Genomic DNA, 24,520 nt, shown 5'->3' with positions numbered 1-24,520 from the left:
CACTTTTAACCGAATTTTCGTCCATTTTGATCCCTTTTGTCGACCATAGATCGCTCTAGGGAAAACCCAGAGGTCCCTTAGCCCCTTTGCTCGAGTTTCCCATGGCCAAAAGTGGTGATGGAATGGGTGACCGGAAGCTTAGTCGGCCATGAGTGCCTAAATTTTTTTGAAATTGCATTTTCGCCCTCTTAACTTTTGAAATGCATTTTGGCCCTTTCCACAAGGCCCATGAGTTTTTCAAAACTTATGTTGAGACCCTCACGTTCTAAACTTCTAATTTAACCCCCAAAGTTTCAGAAATGATTTCGTTTCGACCTTCCTCGTGAATTTTTAAAAATTACACTTTGCCCCGAAATTACACTTTGATTGCGAAACCCCTTGTTTCATCTCGAGACTACTGAAGGGTTGTTCTACATACTAAATATGAACCTTCTTGGGGTTCCGTTGACTTCCCGAAAGTCTCCTATGACAATTTAATTTTTTAGCCTAAATCATAGCTGTATTTTAGCTGTACCGAAAATTGTTTCTGATTCAATTTCTTTTAATGCCATAAATCATGCCTCGAAATGCTCATTAATACCATATCATTTTCGTTAGGCATTTCAACTCCAGGGCACTCCCTATAGTAAATTCAGTCATTCATAACGATAAGAAATTTTCTTATGAACTCAATTTATCTGTAAATTCCATTTTTATCCCAAGATAATTTACTCTTGAGTCCTTTAGAAATTATCGGGTAATAAATTCAACTTTCTTAAAAAAAAATTTCGTCCTCGAAATTTGCATCTGACCAATTAAGTAACTAAGACATAACACACCTCATTACCTGAACACCTCAATCAAATATCTATTTGATCATTGACAACACCTCAGTTTGCATTCATTACACATTCAATGCCTACAAGCATACCGTGTCATTTACAGAATTTTCTGTTGTGGCTCTTTACAGCGACCACACATCTCCTAACATTTTAGGCACACACATCCTACACTGAAACTTGAGAATGCCATGTCACATCTCAAAAATCAGAACCCTTGGATTGGCCATGCTCCTCATTCCATAGACAAAAATACATACATACCTTTCGTACTTTACTCACCAGATCCAGCTAATTAAACCATCAGGACAACGATGAAACAGGATGATCCTTTCATCATTCATAGTTAGTTGGCTAAAAGCCTTCATCATCTGCCACTCACAGCTATCCACCCAGTCACAGTAGGCATACTCCTACTCAAAGTGTCGGGCACCTTACTACCACGCCCGGGCGATACGAAGTAGTGCAGTCGTAGTCCTCAAGGATCTCCATCCATCGTTGCTACCTCTTTGTTCAACTCCTTCTGCGAGAACATACACATCAGGCTCATCGTAGTTCATGAACACATCAAATATCTCGTCATATCAGTAGTGCTTCTAGCATATACCATAGCTGCCAGTTCCAAGTTTTATATCGGGTAGTTCATTCTATACCTTAAAGTGATTCATACATGATCATTCATCCCTGCTGCATTAACATGTAATCAAATTCCTTGAGATATCACAAGCTTTTCTTGCCTCTGGAAAATCATTCTCACTTAACTCTCCTCATGAGTCCTGCCATGGACATAATTTTTTTAGAGTGTCCCATCACGACCCTTTGACAACGGTTTATCAAACATCTTATTTCAAAACACCAGAGAATTCTATTTCGAAACCTGATTTCCTAGGAATTTTATTTCAAAACCTATGTTGCTCCATTTTTCGAAATATAGGGTCGGGACTATAAATACTCGAAAAGCTCCAACCTTCTCTTTCACGTGTTTAGATAATTTTTTTTTTTTGCCAAAATCTTTGAAATATTAATAAAACATGTTTTTCCAAAAAAAAAAAAAAAGTTTACATTTTTTTTGCTTTTCTTTTTCTTTCTTTTTTTTTTTCTTTCCTTCTTTCTTCTTCTCCTTCTTCTTCCTCCTCCCTTCTTCTCTGCGCCTCCCCTATAATGCATGAACAACCCACTCGCTAGCCGCCACATTGCTAGTCGTCGCCTTTACCAGCCGTCTCCCGAGCCACCGACGATCAGCCCCACGGCCCTCACTCCTCTCTCCATCTATGATCGTCGTCGCACACCGTCAGATCTGCACTGAACTAGGATTGCCTTCCGAATCACAACCATTGCCGTCGACCCAGGCCACCGTCGTTACTAAGATGACATCACCACCGGCCCCCGTCACCAGATCAGGCCGCCGCCGCAACCTATAGCTGCAACTTCTGCCTTCACCAATCGCTTGTTCCATCGGCCTCCAGATCTGGCCACCCTTGTCGCGACTGTCCGTTGTTGTTCTTCTTCAGGTCTATAATTTTTCATCCGCATTTATCTCAAAAAAAAGCCTTATAAATCCCTTTGTTTTGAAAATTCCTTCGGGGTCCAAATTCAATTAAGAAATGCCCCCAAAACCCAAAATTTCCATATTTAAAAAAAAAAAAATTTGGCCGGCGGGGCCTACTGGTGTGCTCGGGGCCCGCGGTGCGTTGGCTACGTGCTCATGCCTCGTGTGGCAGCGTGCCCACCCACGCGCCAGCACCCACGCTCGCGTACCCACACGCTCGCGCGCTTGTGGCCGTTGTGGTCCTCTGCGGGCCACCTGGGGGCCCTGCTGCTGCTGCCTCTCTCCATTTTCTTACTTTTTCTTTTTTCTTCTCTTGGCTTCCCAGCCCAAATTTTCTAGATTTCTTACCCCTCATACATGCATAAAAAATATCCATTTTTTCCTACAAAAATCATTTTCTCCAACCCCTATGATTTATTCCAAATAAAATTACATCCATGGTCTTAGGCCTTCACAAGCCATTACCAACCTTTAAATTACATCACATAAACACACATATAACAAATAGGCTTCCCTAAGCCATAAACCCACAAATTAAATAAAACACATGCTAAGGCTTCTATAAGTCATAAATTTACAAACCCACCATGAGCTTCCCAACTTCAAGCTTGCAACACTTCATTTTTCTCTTGGCACATGAACAACCTACAAGTTGAGGGTAAGGGCTTCCATATCCTCACAACCACCTAGGTTTGAGGTTTTAAACTACAATACCCCACACAATCTCATGGCCATAGGTCCTTGAACACAAACAACATGCCAATGCACACATTTAAAGTTTAAATGCATACTTACAACTTGCAAAGCCACCACCCTTGGGGCTATCCCTTACCTTGACTCCTCAAGATCTTCAATAAAATTTAATCTTCAAGACCTTCTTTTTGATTCCAGCTCTCCACTTGAAAGAAACTAGAAAAGAAATGAAAAAGCTAAGGCACCATCAAGAGAAAAAGATCTATACTACAACAAGGTAAAAATCTTACCTTTCATCCTTTCTTTCTCATTTCCTTCTTCTTCTCTTTTCTTTCTTCCTTTCTTTCTTTCCTTCATTTGAGAGATTTTTCCCTAAGTCTTGGTATTCCAAACTGAAGAGCACATCCTAGCCCTTGATCTTTCTTTTTGAGGCTCAATCTCAACCCTTGAAAGAAAACACAATCCATGCCATGGTCTCTTTAAATCTCAACCATTTGATCATTTTGTCTTTTCAAGAGTTAATCTCTAATATATATTAAAAGAAAGCACAATCCATGTCTATCCAATAACTAATCTTAGCCATCCAAAATTAGTCTTTAATTTAATTCATTAATATGTTAGCAATCCTTGCCAACCTTCAAGACTAAATGGTGGCCCTTAGATCACTTTCCAAATCCAAAAATTAATCTCATCCCTTGATTTTTCATTTCTTTCTCATTTAAATTTATGAGACTATTTTTCACCATTAATGCAAGATAAATTTAATTTCTTTTTGGATTTTCTTTTAATCCAACACCACCATGCCTCTCATTAAATGCTCGAAAGACTAATTTGCATTTCTTTTGCATTTATTTAAATCTATCATTTCTCTTCTCTAAGAGCTTGCCAAGTGTCACTCTTTGACACCAAACTTGGCTTCCAAGCCTCCATCTTGGCCATCCATGTGGCTCCACCACATTTAATCCTCAATTTAGGGAAAAATAAATTACTTCTTAAATATTAACACACTATAATTAATTTCCCTCTTTAAATAATTAAATTCCCTCATGGAATTATACTCCCCAAATTACCAAAATACCCTTTATTGGACTTTACTATCCAAATTACCAAAATGCCCCTCTCATAGGGCACCCTTATTCTCAAGAATCCATTGCCTTCTTAAGGGCATTTTTGGAAGTTTCTCACTTCGTTTCTCATTCTCTTAACATCGGTAGCACCGGGTGTTAGACTTCGAAGTTGGGAGACATGGAACACATTATGAATCTTGGATAAGCTAGGCGAAAGCTCCAATCGATAGGCTAAAGGTCCGATTCTTTCCACAATCTGATATGGCCCAATATACCTTGGCTTTAGCTTTCCTTTACCGCTTCCACGTGTCACCAAATGCTGGGGTGACACTTTGAGATACACCGGATCTCTTACCTCGAACTTTAGATCCTTTCTTCTTTGATCTGCGTAAGATTTTTGTCGTCTTTGCACAGCTCGGATCCTCTCTTGGATTATTCGAATCTTATCAGTAGTTTGATATTAGGTTTGTATGTTGGACTTGGGTGCCGGTGTGTGTTGAATGTGGGCCCCAAGGATCGTTTATGTGAACTTTACTATATGTTTATACATTTAGAAATAAGGCAGGTATTGGGCATGGCATGATATGACGTTGCATTGGCATGAATTGCATAGGGTGTTATGGGAAGAGCTATGTCTTTAACCTACAACCTTTCTTTTTAGAGCTTGCTGAGTCTTGTGACTCAAGTTTGCTTTCCATCATTCGAGGTCAGGGATTTGTCTAAGTTGCCAGATTTGTTGAGCTGGGTTTGGGTCCAGAGGATAGCAAGTGCAGAGTCCTCCCGAAACTAGATCCCGGTGTCGTGTGTTTGGTCAGAGTAATACCCTCATGTTTATTAGTTAAGTGTATGTTGTGAAAGCCCTGGGTGGGCTCATGTTGTGAATGCTCATGTAAGAATGATCTTGAAATGCTATATGATAAAAAGATTATGATTTCAGTAAGGGTTGGCAGTGTGTTTTGGCTTGTGTTACTATTTAGTATTATTTAAATAATGACCCTCTCACGGATCCTCTATCCGCCGTAGAGGCTTCGGGAGGCGAGCCGTTACATTAGGTAAATTTTACAATTTCAAAAGATTAAGGTCCAATTTATATGTTGTTTTCTTTTTTCTTTTTTTTTTTTGAAAAAAAACTTGAAGGTTATTCCATAGTTTTAGAAACTTGATTTTAATTTATAATTTTAGAAACTTAAGGCTAATCTCATTTTAAATGACAAGGCCTAATTTATTTTTCCAAGATAATACATTTCACCCAAACCTAATACGTACCCCAATATTATGCAGTCAAACAACACCTTTTTTAGTGAAGCTAAAAAGGCAGTGTCGTTGTCTGTCACCACTATCCACCAATTGGGGTCTAATGATTGGTATCCACCCTTAGATTCTCTCAATCGTGATGACTAATATACCCAAAAATGGAAACTATTTAAGAACCTAATTCATGGAGATCTGAAAATTAATTTTCGGACTACTCGTTATAACTAACTATTAATTTCAATGTTTACAAATATTCATTGAATTCATCTTGCTATGGCTATTCGTATATCCGTAAATGAGAGTGATTTAACATCTAGATTTTAACAGACTTGACAATTAACTTTTTCATCAAAATTTACATTTTTATAAAAGCATCTTCAGCCCTTAAGTGTGGTAGATTTCGATGATTGGAACATACTACCAAATGTTGCTTGGCCTAATGACCCACGTATTAGAAAATCAAAACAATCCAAGTGTAGGATCTTAACAAACCTAAGTCCAAAAGGTCAAGTTCCCCTTTAATTATTTGTATACATGTGTGTGTGTGTATATATATATTTGTAATGCGTATCTTACAAAAACAAGAGAGAAGAAAGGGTGGTTAGAAGTCGTACCATTACGGTCCAAAACCTAGTTGTTGTTCGTTGCTAGAAAAAGCTTTGTATACATTGTGGTTAGAAGTCGTACCATTTGATAAAATTGAAGGGTGTTATGCAACAAAATATATAGGGTTCTCTGGTTTTCTTTTCATAGCCAACCCAATAGAGTTAACCAACTTAACTTGGATTTGATTTATTTGGATCCAGCTTTCCTTTCCCTCTCTCCCCTCCCCCCCCCCCTTCTCTCTGTTGTTTTTTGATATAAATATTACAATTAAGATTAACAATAAAATAATTCAAATATTATGTCACAGTTATAGGAGATTCATTTGTGCATCTATCCTCTTTTCTTCTAACTGTTATGATTTAAAAGGAGTTGGATTTGGACTTTTATTGTTTCAGTAAAATGCCAACAAATTGATCTAACGAAAATTTTCCCCCTTATTTGGTAAGTAATCTAACGTCTTTTTTTCTCGTAAACCGTTATGCAGTTTTATCTATACTTGAAAATAGATTTTACTCTTCAAAATATTTTAAAATATAAATTGAACACTAGAAAGTAAAAAATTCACAATATTGGAACTTATGGAGTTCTAGATTTTCTCATCACATTATTTGGCAAGAAAAGAAGTGAATTTCACTTTAAGAATGATTCTTGCATAAATATTTTTGAAATAATCCAAGTACTTTAAGAAAATTTCACCTTTTTAGGCTTTTCATTTTTATTGTTTTTGTTGGATAATTAAGTTGATAAAGTTTTTCGGTCCTCTAATTTTGTTTGGAAATAAAATACTTTCTACGACTATAGAAAATGTGTGCAAGTGAATTTTATTTTAGTGTTTGAATAGAAAACTAATTTTTACGATGGAAAATATAAACAGATGACTACAAGTTTTTATCATATTTGTTAGTTTTTGATATTTTTAAGGTAAAAGTAAGATTACTCTCTTTAACATGGAAATATTTTTAAGCTTGAACATTTTGTGTATAATACGTTTACATAGAAATAAGATGAGAAATGCTAAGCAAATAACAAAAAAGAAGAAGAAAAATAATTGTATATGAAAGCTACTTTCTAACATAAGTATCTTAAACTGAAACAAAAGAAAAGAACTAGGAAAGATTGACACGAAACATCTGGGTTTTCTTTATAGATAAAATTTAAAGCTGGAAAACATTCTTAAATGAAATTTATTTAAGAATTGAATGATACATGTAACAGACTGTTGAAACCCCCATTAAAGAAAGGAGCTCATTTTAGTTGATTAGAACACCATAATTGTAGGAATCATTCAATCAATCTAAAAGATGCTCGAACATACTGAACTTGATCGAATCAGAAAAGGATAACCTAGATAGGAATTACAGAAAGATCCCAATTTCGGAATATGCATACATATTCTAGGGTTTATTGTTATATGCATACATAAAGATTATATATATATATATATGAATATCATATTCTAGGGTTTATTGTTATAAACCCAATCTCTAAAAGAGCTTGTCTTTACACCGATCTCTTCGCAGCAGTGGTGAATCAGTTCCTTTTTCCCTTTTAGAACCCTCCATCCAAGCTTCTCTGCTAAATCCAACATCTTTTGCTTTTGTTCCTTATTGAATACAGTTCGAGATCTTCCCTTCTTTGGAGCTATAGTTGTGTCTGGTAAGCCCGAAGGGAACTGGATTCCAGGCGGGGGTCCTTGGTGCGCCACAAATTGCAACTGGGGAGGAAGTTGGTGCAACCCAGCTATTGTCTCCTTCCGATGGAAGTTTCGGTGGCAATTGCAAACAACGCACTTGAATGCTTCAGGAGTGCCTTCGCGGCCAACTGCAAGGAACTCCTGACATCCATCATATTCCGCAAGTCCAATGGCAGCGGCATGGTTCTTCAAACATTCCTGATAGACTACATTAGGTTTGTTTGAATTGAAGGAACTCATCATCTCGATTGTTGAACAATTAGTCGATATGTATGTTTATATATATGTTGACATAAAGGAATTAAACTACCTAATGCCTTCGTCGGAATGCATTTGGTATTGAAATAAATGAAGATATAAATGAATAAATTCCATAGAGTTCACCCTACTGTGAAATCAATTTTTACATTTCAATCTCTCTCTCTCTCTCTCTCTCTCTATATATATATATATATATACATGCCCACTTAAATGTTTTACATCTTTGTTTTATTTCTGGCCCTGACACGTGGAACGCATTTTAAGCCAATTTCATATGGTTTGAATTTATTTTAATTGTTTTTGCATTTGTTTACTGATCCAATTGACACATATGGAGTGGACCGCCATTACGAGGTGCACTACTAGAAAAACGCAGTTTTGTGATTGATTTTTTGAGACTGACTTAATCAATCGGTAATCATCGACAAATTAACGACCAATTATTAAAATTCGTGACCGAATTCTTTGCCAACCGATTCAGCGACGTAAACTTTAGTTGATAATTATGCAACCGATTTTTTTTTCGACCGATTCAGTAATTGAAACTGCCGTTGCTAATTTTTCAATCGATTTTGATCACAAATTTTGTGACTAAATGTTCGGTTGGTGGATTTCCCACCAACTTTGTCATTGAAATATGTCGGTCAGTAATTACAGACCAAATTTTAGATCGAATTTTCTGTCTAATTTTTTTTTTTTGAAACATCTATTTAATTGTTAAATCATAATAAATAAATTTATGAAAATAATATTAATAAATAATATACGTTCATAAAAATAAAATAATTGAGTTATTAAATAATTTATGATGATAATAAAATATTTTAGTGTATTGCATCAAATTAATATTTATTTTAAAATATAATTATATTAAGTAATATTTTACATTATTACTTATGGACTAGAGTTTACCGAGCAGGCCGGCTAAACCTCCCGAAGTCCAATGGGCCTAAAGTCAAGGACACCTTAGCAAGGTCGTAGATCGCTGAAACCCGAGCTCTTACAGCGAGAGTAAGTGAGCTCCTAGTAAGAAGGCCTTTAGCTCGCTGGTAATCCGATCAGCTTGCATGATAAAAAGGCCACTTAATAACCGGAGGTAAGGCCCACTGGCCTTATCACGGTCGACCAATTCTGAACGTCGACATTTTGGCCCTAGAAGGAGATCCCACACTAATCGATATTAATGGCAAGAGGAAGAAACACAAGGAGTTCTAAAGTGGTGGTCAACCAACCCGAAGACGATGTTGGCCAACCACCAGATGTTCCACCAGTTAGGGGCATAGTCGCAACCGCTGCAACTGCTTCTGTTCCCATATTGGTTGGAGCCACCTCAAGCATTCCCCCATGGGTTCCCTATCAGTATGTGACCCCTGTCCTAAGGATAGAGGTGATTCATGCCTAGCAACAGGGTCAGGAGGCGTTAGAGAACACAGTCGTGCAGCTCGCGGATACACTTAGGGCATTGGCCCAAACACAGGTCCAAGTTCTCCAAAAGTAGGTGGAGGTCGCACCACCTGGAGGTGTCTTATAGCCTCAAGAGGAAAAACCCATTCCAGACAAAAGGGAAGGTAGAGGAACATCAGGACGGGCTGGATCTATGCATTTCTCAAACTCACGATCTAGGAGATCGGATGAGCGACGAACTCGAGGTAAAGAACTGGAGGCGCACCCCACAAATCTAAGGGCAATAGCAAATCGTTATAGAGATCCCCATGAAAAGGTTTATGAAGGGAGTCAGCGATGTGGGGGTCTGCGTCCAAGGGAGAGCTTGGCCAGAATCAGCATAAGTCCCGCCTCATACTACAACTCCCTGGATCCTGGGAATATAAGATGACATATGCCGCGAGATCGCTATTCTCCAGAGTGAGGTAGCATATGAGAGAGGCGGTTACTCCCCGGACAATCTGTGGATTAAAACCCAACTGTGAAGGAATTACTGCAAAGGGTCCAACAATTGGAGGCCCGACATGGAGCACACAATCGGAGGGGAGACCGCGATGAGAGGACCCTGTTCTCTAGGGAAATCAAATTGGAGCCTCTCCCTCACAAATTCAAGGTCCCCAACATCACTCGGTACAATGGAGATGGCGATACATACGACTATCTGCACCCTTTCAGCATCCAAATAGACCTACAGACTTCAAGTTTGTTGGTGAAATGCCAAGAATTCCTCGCGATCCTGGGGGACACATCACGGACATGGTTAAGGAGTCTCTATCCTCACAGTATCTGTAGTTGGGAGGCGTGTCAAATGAGGTTCATCAACTAGTACAAATCACTTCGGAGGCAGCTCGATCCAACATGTCCCTCGATATGGTTTTTCGGCGATCCAGCGAATCCTTGAAGGATTACATAGAGAGGTTCAGGCATGAGGTCAATAATGTTGTGAACCCATCAGATGAAAGTATTCTGACTGTGATATTTGCGGGGCTTCGAAAAGATGGGAAGCTCTATGAATCTATAAGTCCATTGTAAGGAAACCTAGGTGAGTTCTACGAGCGAGCTGCGAAGAAGATTAGATGGGAAGAAACTTTTGGCTTGAAAAAGCTCAGCAACCAATAGGATGGAGGTGGAAGCACTAACTAGAACAAAGAGTGGTGCAATGCAGAAAACGATAAAGGAGGTCAGGTGCAAAATCCTAAGGATCAGGTCGCTAAGAAAATAAGGAACAACCAAGGGGGCGAATGTAACACCCAGTGTTACCGGTGTTAAGAGAATAAGAAAGGAAGTAGGAAAACTTCCAAAAATACCCTTAAGGAGGTGATGAATCCTTGAGATTGAGGGTGCCCTATGAGAGGGGTATTTTGGTAATTTGGATAGTAAAGTCTAATAAAGGGTATTTTGATAAATTGGTAATAATTACTATGTGGAATTAGGTGAATAAGTGAATTAAATCCCAATTTTGTATTTATGTGGAGATATGGGATTAATAATTCATGAAAGGGTATTTTGGTAATTTGGAGTGATTCCATAGAGGAAATTAATTATGGAAAATAGGAAAAATAGAGAATATGAAATTATTGGAGGAAATAATTATTTTTCCCTAAATTGGTGAATAAATGTGGTAATGCCACATGGATGGAGGAGATTAGAACTTGGAAGCCAAGGTTGGGGTCTTGTAATGACACTTGGCATTTTGTGGTTCAAGTTAAATGGAGAGATTAAATTAAATGCTAAAAGAAATTCTAATTAGTCTTTCAAGCATTTAATGTAAAGTATGATTATGGAGAATTAAATAAATCCAAAGGAAAATGGGAAATTAGTCTCCCATTAATGGTTGAAAATTGTGGGATTTATTTAAATGAGAAGGAAAGCATTTATGTCTTTCAAGTGGTCTCTCATGTGATGGTGGAAATTAGTCCCATTAAATTAAATGGGAAAGAAATTAATTATGTCTCTCAAGTGTGATGGTTGGAAATTAGTCCCATTAAATTAATTGGAAATAAAAAGAAATTTCCAAGTGATCCAATGGTTCTGCTTAAGTCTTGAAAAAGAAAATTAATCCAATGGATGAGATTAATCAAGAAAAGAGAACATGGATTGTGCTTTCTTGTGTTTTCTTCAAGAGAGAAGGCTTGTTTATTTAAAATGAATGGTGGAGATTTAATTCTCCTTAAGCACATGGATTGTGCTTTTAATGAATGGTGGAAATCCATTCTTGAAAATGGGAAAGGGTAGTATAAAATGGCAAGTGTGGAAGACTTGTCTCCCTTTGGCCATTCGTAGAGAGAATGAAAGAAAGAAGAAATGAGAAGAAAGGAAGAAGAAGAGGAGGAAGAAATCAAGTAAGTGCATTCTTCTTTTCTTTATTTAGTGTTCTTATATGCAAAGAAAGTGAGTTTTTGTTTGAATGCCATCTTAGATGGGAGAAAATGAAGATGGAAGCTCTCTTGAAATGAAGATTTAAAGATTCAAGAAGAGGTAAGGGATAGCCCCATGGGAGGGTGGCCTTGAAATGGGTTGTAAGTATGTTTCATAAATGTATATGTTGCATTTGGCATGTTCTTTTATGTTCATGAGACTTATGGCCATAGGTTAGTTTGGAACATGGTTGAAATGGTGGGTTGATGCCTCTAACCTTGGAGGGTGTGAGGGCAAAGAAACCTAGCCACACTTGCATGCATTTGACATCATATAATCTTGTTATGTTCATATTTATTTGGCATTGCACCCTTATTGAGCTTAATAGCTCATGAGGTTTTTACCCTCACATATAAGTTATGGAAGCATGGGAAAAATCAATACAAGGTGGAATGGCTTGTGGAAGCATGGAAATGAAGATTCAAGTGTATTGGATGGCTTAGGGTAGCCTATTTTGTTGCTTTTGATTTATGTAATGTAATGTATTTGGTTGGTAATGGCTTGTTAAAGCCTAAGGCTATGGGTGTATTTCCTTTGTAGTGTTTGATTTGAATTGAAATGAGATTATGGCTTATGGCATGTTGAAGCTTAAGTGTTGGTGAAGTCTTATTTTTGGAATGTTATGGAAGCATCAAGAGTATGGTTTAAGCCTTAATTTTGGAGAATAAGAGGCTAAAATTGAAGGAAAGTGAAGTTCATTTATTAAATTTGAAATCTAGAAAAATTGGGTTAGGAAGCCCAAATAAAAAAAATAAAAAAAAGTTGGGAAGCAGCAGCAGCAGCCCCGTACGCGCAGGCAGGGCCGCTTGGGCGGCCAGGCGCGCGCGGCATGCGCGGCCAGCCCTCGAGGCCAGCGCCTAGTGGGGATACAATCAAATATCTGTGTGACTAATCCCTCTCCCGGGGGCACCAGCAGGCCCCGCCTCCGAATTTTTTTTAAAAATTTGGATTTTTGGGAGAAATTGGGGCATTTCTTAATTGATTTTGGGCCCCAGAGGAAATTTCAAAATAAAGGGATTTTTTGGGCTTTTCTTGGAGAAAATGCCGAAATTTTGAAAAATTGAAAATTATGAGTTTTTCCTCCTAAATTGGTAATCAATCAATGGATTGATTTAAATGGTGATTTTTATGGACCCCGGTAAAATTCTTGGATGGAAAAGAATAAAAAATAAATAAGTAAATGGCGGTTGGGCATTTTCATGAGTTTTCTTCTAATCAAATGCGATGTGGTTGAAGCCCAATCCTGCTAGTGAATCCTGGGGTTGAGGGAAGAGAAGGGAAGGACGAGCCTAGTTCCCACCTAGATGTTTCCTCTAGAAACATGGTCTACCATTCACCTAAGGCCGGGCAGGTGGACAATTCGGGTAATTGTTCACGAGTAACACCTGTAAGTGGGAGCGGGGCATTACAACGAGTGATATAGGAAATGTTCCTGCATGGAGATAATGAACAATTAGTTGATCAAAGAGTGTTGTTCAGTAGATATGTTGTGTTCCTAGGAAAATAATTTGTTCAGGAAGGCATTGATGGAAGGAAAGTAGAACTTGAGGAAGTGTCCTCAAAAAAGCAAATCCAAACTACTGAAGAAGCCAATCTAGAACTAGTAGGTCCTAGTGATGTCATCCCACAAGAACCTCGTAGACCAGGTAAAGTATCTCATTATCCAAAACGATATGGATTTATTATGAAGGAGATATAGGAAATGTTCTTGCATGGAGATAATGAACAATTAGTTGATCTTACCACTTATGAGGAAGCGATAATTGATATCGATTCCAAAAAATGGCATGTGGCTATGCAATTAAAAATGGAATCTATGTATTCTAACCAAGTCTGGACTTTAATAGATTTGCTTGAGGGAATAGTTCCTATAGGTTGCAAATGGATCTATAAGAGGAAGATTTTTGTTGATGGGAAGGTGCAAACCTTCAAAGCATGACTTGTGGCAAAAGGTTATTATCACAAACATGGTGTTAACTATGATGATACCTTCTTGTTGGTCGCTATGGCTAAATTTATCAGGATTATGCTAGCTATAATCGCACAATACGGCTATGAGATTTCGAAAATGCATGTCAAGATTGCATTCTTGAATGGTTAGCTTGATGAAGATATATTTATGAAATCGTCGCAGGGCTTCGAATCCTTAGATCCTAGTAAAGTGTGTAAGCTTAAGATATTCATCTATGGTCTTAAGCATGATTTGCAATCTTGGAATATCCATTTTGATACTAAGATCAAAGAGTTTAGCTTCATTAAAAATCCAGATGAACCTTGTGTGTACAAGAAGGTTTGTGGGAGTGTGAGAGCATTCCTTATCTTGTACATGGATGATATTCTTCTTATGGGGAATGATATTAGCATGTTGATGTCAATTCATGTATGGTTTACTAAGTTCTCTATGAAAGATTTGGGAGAGGTAAACTATATCTTGGGTATATACAACTATAGAGATAGAGTAAGAAGATGGATAGGTCTCTCCCAAAGTCTGTTCATAGAGAAGATGCTAAAGAAGTATAGTATGAAAAATTCAAAAAACTGTTTAATACTTGTTTGGCATGGAATTGCACTACAACAAAAACAGGTTTTAACGACGGAAAAATCAGTCGTTGAAAGTTGATTTTCAGTCGTTAAAAAGTTATAACAATGAGAATTTTCCTGTCGTCAGTCGTCGTTATTACCTCCGAGGATGAAAGTCTTTAACGACGGGAATGATAAACCCGTCGTTAATTGTATTAGCGACCGTATGATTCTCGTCGTTAAAAATAATTATTAACTACCAAATTATAACCCAATAACAATAATATTTCCTGTCGTTAATAGTCTAAACAATTAACGACCGTATAATTCCTATCATTAAAAATAACTTTTTAGTTATCAAAACAAAAACCAATAACAACAATATTTTCTCTCGTTAATAATATGAACAATTACCGACGATATGATTCATATCGTTAAAAAAATATATTTTTTTAATTTTTAAAATTTTAAAATTTTAATTTTTTTTTGTTTTTTTTAATAGTATATATGAAAACAATTGCTAGTCATCAATGACAAAAATATCATGTTTTGATATAAACCACCAAACCTATATATCATTATCCATATCAAATTGAAATAAAACTCATAAAATTAAACATGTCATCCAAATAACACCAAAGTAATCATTATCCATTAACATTTACACACGAAAAGTAGTATATATATAAGTGTTAATTGCTAACAAATTACACCAAAGAATATGTTCAACTAAAAATAACACTTTGACAATTGTATATACTATTCAAAAATATACACCAAAAAAGATATTCAATTAAAAGTAACATTTTAACAATCATATATACTATTCAAAAATGTATAACAAAACACTTTATATAGTCATAAAACTGTTCATGTACTCCAAGATAGCAGTTGTTTCCTTTAGAGTCTTGTTGTCTCATTGACCTACAAAAACAAGAAATAAAACATGAAATTAGAGTCAAATAAGTGTTCATGTTTTCTTTATAAAATGTTAGAAATAGAATTAACAAAGCTCAAAATGTCTCCATCACAAACTATATAACATACAATCACTAAAATGTACCAAAACATAGAAACCCTTAAATATAGAGTAGATTGAAATGTAAATTAACAAAAACACCAAGCCTTAGTTCTATAGAATGGGGCCACCTATATGAATTCTAATTTGTGAATTATCTTTATCCATCACCATATCTTCTCACATCTCTTTATCTACTAAAATGTAGTCCTATGACCCAACATAAAATAATAAAAAATAAATATAATATATATTATGATACATATGTATTCAACACATATATTCTGAAAAATTAACAAAAATTATTCTAGTCCTATATTCCACAATCAATAGAACCAATGCAAAGCTTGTTCAATCCAGCAGCAATACAACACAAAATCAATTAATAAATGTGTAAATGACTGGCAACTTATCTGTGTGTGTGTGTGTGTGAGAGAGAGAGAGAGATACTTTACAAAGAAATAAGATTAAAGGGGGGGGGGGGAGGCATTCCCATTTCACCACACTCCTCATTTTGCAAGTCATTTTCGCACAACTTTTTTTTTAATGCTATTTCCATAACTTGAACCAAGGACTTTCTAGTCAAAAAGGAGCAACATCACCATTGCTATCGTGGCTCATTGTCTTTTTGAAATAATTTACATATGCATAAAAAGGTTCCAAACAGGATGCACCCGGCAAAGAAAAGATCAATAAATTAAAATAGGCCACAGCCAGGAGAGTGGAGAATGCCAAGGAAATCCATTAAAAAAATATAGGTTTTGAAAATTCTGAATTATGCCAATAAAATGACAACTAACAATAAATAAGTCTTTACTCCATGCATAATCAATCATGCCATCTAAGATTAAAAAACAGTTGTCAGATTTCTGTGTGTGTGTTGGTTTGGGGTGGGGTTGGGGGGGGGGGGGGGAAATCCTCATTGTTAATGCATCCGTGATCCTTCTCTTTGAACCATACCAAAACCCTAACTTTATATAGAAGGGTAACAATTTGAAACGTTATCCGACTCCCAATCCAAGAAAAATCTACCAAAGAGTTGTTTTCACACGATCACTCAATAAAAAATTAACTCAGCCAATCCACCAGGGTTAATTTACCAACCATACAAGCATAACCAATGATCAACTGAGCCAACAATAGTCCACCAAATACTATCATTTCGGGACAAACCACTCACTAGAGGCTCAAAAAATGAAAAAAGAGACATTTAGTATCAAGTATGTTAGGATTAGTCAAAAGGAAAAATACTATACCATTTCAATATTGAATCTTACTAAGCAAAAAATAAATCCAATCACAATCCTACAAGAAAAAGAAAATCAAATTTATTAAGAGAAGCAAATTTAATGTGTTTTTGCTTGATGCCTACTTCTACAAGCTAGAGATGACCAATAAATGTTATTATGTCAATAAACTAAGCTTATAATATAATGCATCCCCAGTTCTTGAATATGTGCTCACACTCTCTCCCATCCTCTTCTAAATTGGATTAGGGTAGAGAAATCGTAATTCTCCTTTATATTGGACTAGGTCATTAATGCCAATCCACAAATTCAAGACAAACTCAACAATGTCAATTTGACGCATAATACACCTGGTAAGCTTGGCCATGCACGTCAAAAATCACAATTTGCAATTTGAAACATATTTCATTCAATGGTTTACTACTCCAAAATAATTTGGAACATGCAGTAGCAAAATCTATAGCTACCAACCTTAAAGAACACATCGTGAACAATATTATGTACTTCTTTCCTTGAACCAAATCGAGCTTATGAGCATCTAAAATTCCATGATGGTGAGCCATTCCAATATGTCTTATCGTCTTTGAATTCTACAAGTGAAGGCTTCTTCATGAAGATGGCATTTTCCTATTCTCTATGTGTGAATAACTATATGTATGTCAAATGTGCAATTCTGTTGTCTTTACACTGCTTTTGGTTTTCTACTTTATGCATATAGTTCCCATCTACTTTATGCATAAAGTATGGTTTTCTACTTTATGCATGTATGTCAAATAACTATATATATGTCAAATGTGCATTCTACTTTATGCATATGTTAGAAATTTGTTGCTTCTGGTTTTCTACTTTATGCAACCACCCATTTTTTTCATTCATGGCAATTCTAAATTTCTCTTAGTTTAAAAAGGAAGATAAAGATTTCTACTCCACTAATTTAATTTCAACCCCGATAAGTCAACAACGGAAGCTATACTTGCAAAAATCTAAAAAAAAGTCGGGGGATAAACAGAATTATATATTACCTGAGTAGATTGAGATGTAGAAGGTTGATCTTGACTCCTAAATTGCATAAATTCTTTAAATGCATCTTCTAGAGCTTTCACCCGGTCTTTAAGCATCTTGTTCTCTTCTTCCAGTTCATTCTTGCTTGAAGACGCAAGTTTTAATTCTTTAGGTCTCACCCCGCCACCATACAAAAGAACATGATTCTTGACTTGGGAGCCAAAACAGGTCTTAATGATTTCAAGATTTGACATTTCAGGATTCGATTGGATGGTTTGAACTAGTTGATCCTACAAAACATGTTCATGGTATAATTTAATACACATTAAATATAATTGGGTGTGAAAAATTGAACAAGAAAATTAAAACAAGTGTCATTAACTATTTAACTTACATATGTTTCTTATTCTTCCGGCTCCACCAACTTCTCACCTTTCTTCCTAGTTGAAAACCACATTTTTGCTAAATTGGGTTCATGACCATTTTTGCCTCCCTAAATAAAATAAAAAGTTTAGAGTAACCGCTATCTAACAAACTATTGATATGTATAAAGTAAGAAAATTGTTAAAGGTATATGTTATAGTACCATTTGGTATGCAATCTCTCGCATTGGTTTGCTTCTGGTCCTATGGGGCATGCGCGACTGCTTTCTATTTTTTGAATTCCTTTCACTTTTTTCCTATCCAAATTTAGAGAATTTAATAACAACATAAAGTATATCAATGAGATAGAAATGCTACTCCTTAAAAAACTAGAGGTAGAATTACAAAAAAAAAAAAAAAAAAAAAAAAATCAAGGCTGTTTACCTTGAAGGATGAAGCTTCAAAATGATTTTTGACAAGCCATTCCCAATCTTCTTGATCTTGGATCTCGATGGGTTTTTTCTTTAGAATGTCTTGTACACTATTGTACGGTTTGATGTATTTTCTATTCAATAAGGACCTCCAATTATTCCACAAGGAACGCATGTGACAAAGTGCATCTTTACGGTGATCCTCCATATTATTATTTTTAAACTTCTCCTACAAAGAAAAGTTGAACAAATCAATAACCAAAATTGAAAATATATATATCAACTAATTTTTATTTACCTTAATTGCAGCCCACATGTGACTCTTCTCTTGTTCTCCAATTTCCTTCCAACTATGAACTCTAACAGAACAAATATTAAAATCACGAACAATCCGTCCCAAGTGTCTTGAAAAAGCATCGTGATTAGGTCCGACAGCTCGATTTTTGTAGAAAGTTACTTCTAGTCGGTCATCATTTTTTAGAGCTGCAACTCTTTTGTTCTTGTTCATTCCTCGAACTCTTTTCTGTTTGTCTGACATAAATTTGTTAAAGTTACATAATTATGTATTAATGTGTATAAATACCAAAATTATGATAAATAAATACCATCATTTTCCACTCGTCCTTTCTTTTTTATCGGTGATTGATGTGGATGCGGTTCGACTTCATTAGGCTGTGGTGCAGTTTCATCAATTAGTGTATTGTCTGGAAGACATTGGGAATCATTAGTTGACTGATTTTGTCTTTCTTTCCCTATGAAGCAACAAATACCAAAACCAAACTTACTAAGTTCTAAATAAATATCTTAGGAAATTTAGAATCATTCAATTAAGAATAACATTAAAAATTTAAGAAGAAAATAATATCAAACGAGTGCATTCAATACGGCCTAAACCATCATAACTTTGATTTTCTATTTCTTTCTCTATGAAGCAACAAAAAATAAAAATTAAAAACTCAATAGATCTAGAATCATTCAATTAAAAAATAGAATTAAAGTTTCATAGGAAACCAATTTCAAACCTGCGCATCCAATACTAACTGAATCATCATGACCATGATCTCCCATTTCTTTTCCTGTGAAGCAACAAAAAACAAAATGAAAAAACCTAATGGATTCCAAATAAATATCTTAAATGGCCTATAATCATTCAATTAATTAGTAAAATTAAATACTTAAGAAGAAAACAATTTCAAACATGTGTGTCTAATACAAACTAATAATATCCTATGTCTTTTTATGTGAAGCAAGAAAAAACAAAATTGAAGGACCTAATAATATCTTCAAAGATCTAAAATCAACTAAGAAGTAATATCTCCAAACTTGGTCCTTCAATATGTTTTGGTAACTTGAAGGGAATTGGGCGTGTTGACTTATCCTCGTACACAAAGATATGAATATTCATTTCATTATGACTTCCTTGAAACATTTAAAGCACATCAGCATCACATGTAACCCGCATCTCATCCCCATACATGATGTGCATCCCAACAGTATATATCTCTAGCTGTTTTGAGCATGTCTCTAACATGTCCATGTAAGTGTACTTATCTGGGTCAACTTCTTTTTCTAATTCTATTTTGCTATTCTCAAAGTAGAAAAGCAAATTGTGCAGCAACATGTTACCTATCACAAAACTCTTTGCTTAGATATAAAAAAATGCTATTAATTGAACAAATTCGAGGGCCAAAAAGCATACAGTAATACAAACCTGGGTTCCCCAACACCAACCCCTTTGTTGCCTCAAAAACAAATTGTTGCGAACTTTTACTAGCTCCTTTTTCATTTTTCTTTTCGATCGGGACTTTTGATCCTCTATTAGAAGAACATGTTGGCCTTGACGTTGACAAACCCCTTACCTTTCCTCTAAGTAAAGTACCTGGAGGTATGAAGACATGTTTACTAGTCTTTGAGCCTTCCTTATCTTTTGTCTCTTTCATATTACTACAGAGCATAACCAAAATAAATTAGTAACATATAACAAAATAAACATGCATGCACAATAAAAACTAGGTATGCGCAATATATGCATGCACATATAAAAGTAAATGCAAAAGAGATAAAATTCAATACCTTAGTTTCTTTCCTTTCTTTTCTTTGAATAAATAGTTGTGTTAACGACCATTGGGTCCATGTCTTTCCTTGTCCAATGGCTGAACTTTGCTGCAATTCCTTAGAATATATATATGTGCTTCAATCCACTCATTGTTTTCTAGATCACGGGTAATTCCAGCTCCCAAAAGTCTCCCACATTGGTTGAACACAAGTGAACCTCCATTGTGCACATCACCCTCGTAATTTCTATCAAGCCTGTTAAACTTTGTCTCCATGCTATGCAAGTACCTTGAACAAAGCATCATGCACTCACTAGCAATGTATCCTTCAGCAATTGAGCCTTCTGGGTGCATTTTGTTACGAACAAACGATTTCAAATTATACAAATATCTCTCCATGGGGTACATCCATTGATACTGTATGGGCCCACCGACCTTAACCTCATTTGGAAAATGTATTGGCAAGTGCTCCATTACATTAAAAAAAGATGGAGGAAAGATCATTTCCAACTTGCAGAGAGTGACAAAAATTTGAGATTCAATTTGCTCTATTTCTTTTACCCTTAATGCCTTACCACTCAATATCTTGAAAAACAAAGACAATTCAGTGAGTGCCTCGCATACATCATTAGGAATGATGCCACGTAATGCAATAGAAGTATATGTTGAATAAGAACATGACAATCATGGCTCTTCAAATCGATAATTTTGTTGTCTTTGAGGTTAACACATTGAGATATGTTGGATGAAAATCCATCAGGAACCCTTAATTTTAAAAGAAATATAAGGAATGCATCCTTTTCCTTTGGAGACAAAACATAACTTGCAGGTGGTAACAAAACTTTGTCCCCTTGTACAATTGGGTGTAGCTCTGGTCATATGCCCATTGATTTTAAGTCAAGCCAAGACTTTAAATTGTCCTTAGTCTTTCCCTTAACATTCATGATAGTTCCAAGAATGTTATCACATATATTCTTCTCAATGTGCATCACATCCAAATTATGTCGTAGCAAAAGTGTACTCCAATATGGAAGCTTGAAGAATATACTCTTTTTGTTCCAATTATCTCCCCTATTTTCATGATTTATCTTGGTCTTCAATTGACGAGATTTAGTTAAAGTAATCCCTTCAAGGTCTTGCACTTACCTCAGAACATCTACACCAGAAAGTAAGTTTGGAGCGACCCCTCTTTCCCTTGTACCATCAAATGAAACCCTATTATTTCTCCATTTGTGATTCATAGGCAAATAATGTCGATGACCCATATAACATTGTTCCCCACTGTTAGTAAGCCTTGTCGAAAAAGTATTCTTGTTACAACAAAGACATGCTAATTTTCCTTTTGTACTCCATCCAGATAAAATCCCATAAGCAGGGAAGTCATTGATCATCCACATCAAAGCTGCATGCATCGTAAAATTTTGACGTGTTGACACATCAAAGGTTTCGACACCCAATTCCCACAGCTCCTTTAATTCATCTATCAAAGGTTGGAAGTAAGTATCAATTGCATCCCCTGGTCCATCTGGTCCTGGGATAAGCATTGACAAAAGGAAATTAGATGGCTTCATGCAAACCCAAGGCTCCACATTATACGGAATAAGCGCTACTGGCCATATACTATACGGTGTTCTTGAATTAAAAAAAGGTTGAAAGCCATCACTAGCAAGACCAAGTCTAACATTACGAGGTTCTGAGGCAAAATTTGGATGGACTTTATCAAAATCCTTCCACGCCATTGAATCAACTGGGTGTCTTATCACTCCATCATCTACTCTTTTATCAAAATGCCATCTCATAGAAGAGGCTGTCTTGGAAGACATAAACAACCTCTGAAGTCGTGGCTTTAATGGAAAGTAACGTAGAGTTTTTATTGGTATTTTCTTGCCATTTGTTTTCATCTTAAATTCTCCACTACGATAATCTTTCTTCCATCGAGAAGCACCACATACCTTGCAACAGTCACATCCATTGTCGGTCTTCCAATACAACATGCAATCATTCACACAAGAGTCATACTTTTCATAAGACAAACCAATGTCATGCAATACCTTTTTCGCATTATAGTATGAGTCTGGTAAGAAAGACCCTTCAGGTAAGAGCTCTTTTAACAATTGCAACAACATAGTGAATGACTTATTACTCCAACGACCAAGACTCTTTATATGCAACAATTTAAGAATTGCAGATAATCTTGAAACTAGTGAACCAGGATATATTGGTTGCTCAAGGTCATCTATCAACTTGTAAAACTGTTTGGCTCCATTATTCGGTTCCATTTTAGTCAAATTTTGGGTATTTGGAAATTCAACATCTTCATTATTTTCGTCTAATCCTTTAAACTGAGGGTACAAATCATTTATGAATTGTTGGATCTCATCATCACTATCATCTGGAGCACTAGTATCATATTGTAAGATCTCATTTTCTTCATCCTCAGACTCAGATTGAGGCTCGTTGCTTAGTTCACCATGATGATACCAAAATGTATACCCTTCAGATATTCCATGTATCATTAGATGTGCCTCAATAGAATCACGAGTTCCAAGATCAGTATTGCAACATTTCGTGCATGGGCACCGAATCTTATTTTTGGCACCCAACTTCTTTAAAGCATAATCTAGAAACTTTTGTACCCCTATTTGATAAGCTTCATTAAATCGATCATTGACAAGATTCATCCACTTCTTACTAGGTGCCATTATCTCATAAAAGAATGACAAAATCTTGTACTTCACCTAAACAATATAACAATAATATCATTTAGCTAATATGCCTTAAGAAATAAAGTTGGCTATTCATAACAAAATTTAGCTTCTCATTATCAGAGTTGGACTTTAAACTTGTATGAACTTTTAGAAAACTAAACTTTAAAAGCAAGTAAACAAAAGTTTAGGCCAACTTATTACTTGAACAATTCAAAGCTTGTTGAATCAATTAAAAGCTTCTGGGTGTGTGTGTGAAAATTATAATGTAACTTAACTTTTTGAGCATGTAAAAGTCAATCACTGTAAATTTGTTGAGGAGGTGGAGAGCTCTAAAATTGGAGCATGATTAGGCTTGGGAGAATAAACAAATCATTTGGGTGATTTCATGTCTCCTAATGGACTAATAGTAACACCCCTCCCGCCCCCATAATAATGCCTACTGATAAAGTAATTACTTACACCAATTAAAATTAAAAATATGTTTTTTAATTAAAGCATCAATTTTACAACCCTAAAAGATAACTAGGACTCCATATCCACAAATAAACCAACATTTTTTTTTTTTATTTTCTATCCCTTTTTTTCTGTTTTGGATAATAAGAGTGTTTTCCTAAAAATCTCAAATTTAAGAAGAAAGAGATTAATAATATTGTCATTAATTGTTTAAGGATATTCTGGAATTCATACACTAGTTGAACAATAATAAAAAGTCATAAATTGACCTTCCCTAATATAACCTAATTGGTGAGTAACGGCGCTTGCTCATTTTACAGATAAATGTTTTTTTCAACATTCAAAATTATCCTTTCAAGTGACTATTTTTGTCTTACTAAAATGAAAAGCAAGGACATCTAGGTCAATTAACACTCAATACTACCATAGGTGTATCTTTTACATACTGCTATTTTACAAATAATAGTAAGACAAAAATAATATTGACATACTGCTATCCTTTCAAGTGAAAAGCAAGTGACTATTTTACAAATAATATTGACATTAATTGTCTTACTGTTTTTGTTATAAAGTGTTTTTGGAAAAGATTAGATGCTGTGGCTTGCTTTTTTCTTCTTTTGGTTTGATAACAGTACGTTGTAACAATTAACATCAGAGGCAAGTGAATCTTTTGGTTTTATAACAGTACATTCCTCTATTTTTTTAACATCAAAAGCTTGCTCTAAATAGTCAAATTAGGAAGGAAAGAAGCAGGATCGAGCATATGCAATCAGTGTAATATATATAAACATCCACACATAATACAAGATTATATAGCTTTAGCGCCACATGATTAGTCGAATTGAAGTTTCAAAGTATCAAATAAATATATATACATACACACATAATCCATAGACATACACACAGAATACATATATACACAC

The 24,520-nt window shown here is 35.6% G+C and overlaps 2 protein-coding genes across 2 annotated transcripts; both read right to left on the bottom strand.

Annotated features, from left to right (window-relative positions):
* Positions 1 to 7,443: 7,443 nt before the first annotated feature.
* LOC127811091 (zinc-finger homeodomain protein 5-like) lies at positions 7,444 to 7,920 on the bottom strand. Its single transcript, XM_052350803.1, has one exon. The coding sequence runs from the start codon at positions 7,918 to 7,920 to the stop codon at positions 7,444 to 7,446; it is 477 nt and encodes a 158-aa protein (XP_052206763.1).
* An 11,891-nt stretch (positions 7,921 to 19,811) lies between these two features.
* Positions 19,812 to 23,138, bottom strand: LOC127811090 (uncharacterized). The gene is made up of 3 exons (XM_052350802.1): positions 21,583 to 23,138; positions 20,094 to 20,326; positions 19,812 to 20,008 (listed from the first exon to the last, which is right to left on the bottom strand). The coding sequence occupies exons 1-3, from the start codon at positions 23,136 to 23,138 to the stop codon at positions 19,812 to 19,814; spliced, it is 1,986 nt and encodes a 661-aa protein (XP_052206762.1).
* Between the last annotated feature and the right edge of the window lie 1,382 nt (positions 23,139 to 24,520).

This window comes from Diospyros lotus, chromosome 10, assembly GCF_014633365.1.
Source record: "Diospyros lotus cultivar Yz01 chromosome 10, ASM1463336v1, whole genome shotgun sequence".
NCBI lineage: Eukaryota > Viridiplantae > Streptophyta > Magnoliopsida > Ericales > Ebenaceae > Diospyros > Diospyros lotus.
The sequence above is the reverse complement of the archived record's forward strand: the minus strand, read 5'-3'. Positions and strand labels throughout refer to the sequence as shown.

What these genes read in the sequence shown, in the direction of transcription:
- LOC127811091 (XM_052350803.1), bottom strand. Translation starts at nt 7,920, where the DNA reads ATGAGTTCCTTCAATTCAAACAAACCTAATGTAGTCTATCAGGAATGT.
- LOC127811090 (XM_052350802.1), bottom strand. Translation starts at nt 23,138, where the DNA reads ATGGCACCTAGTAAGAAGTGGATGAATCTTGTCAATGATCGATTTAAT. An exon ending in TCTGGTGTAGATGTTCTGAG is followed by an intron (nt 20,327 to 21,582) that starts GTAAGTGCAAGA and finishes TATGCTCTGTAG; the next exon opens with TAATATGAAAGAGACAAAAG. An exon ending in GTTGGTGTTGGGGAACCCAG is followed by an intron (nt 20,009 to 20,093) that starts GTTTGTATTACT and finishes GTTTTGTGATAG; the next exon opens with GTAACATGTTGCTGCACAAT.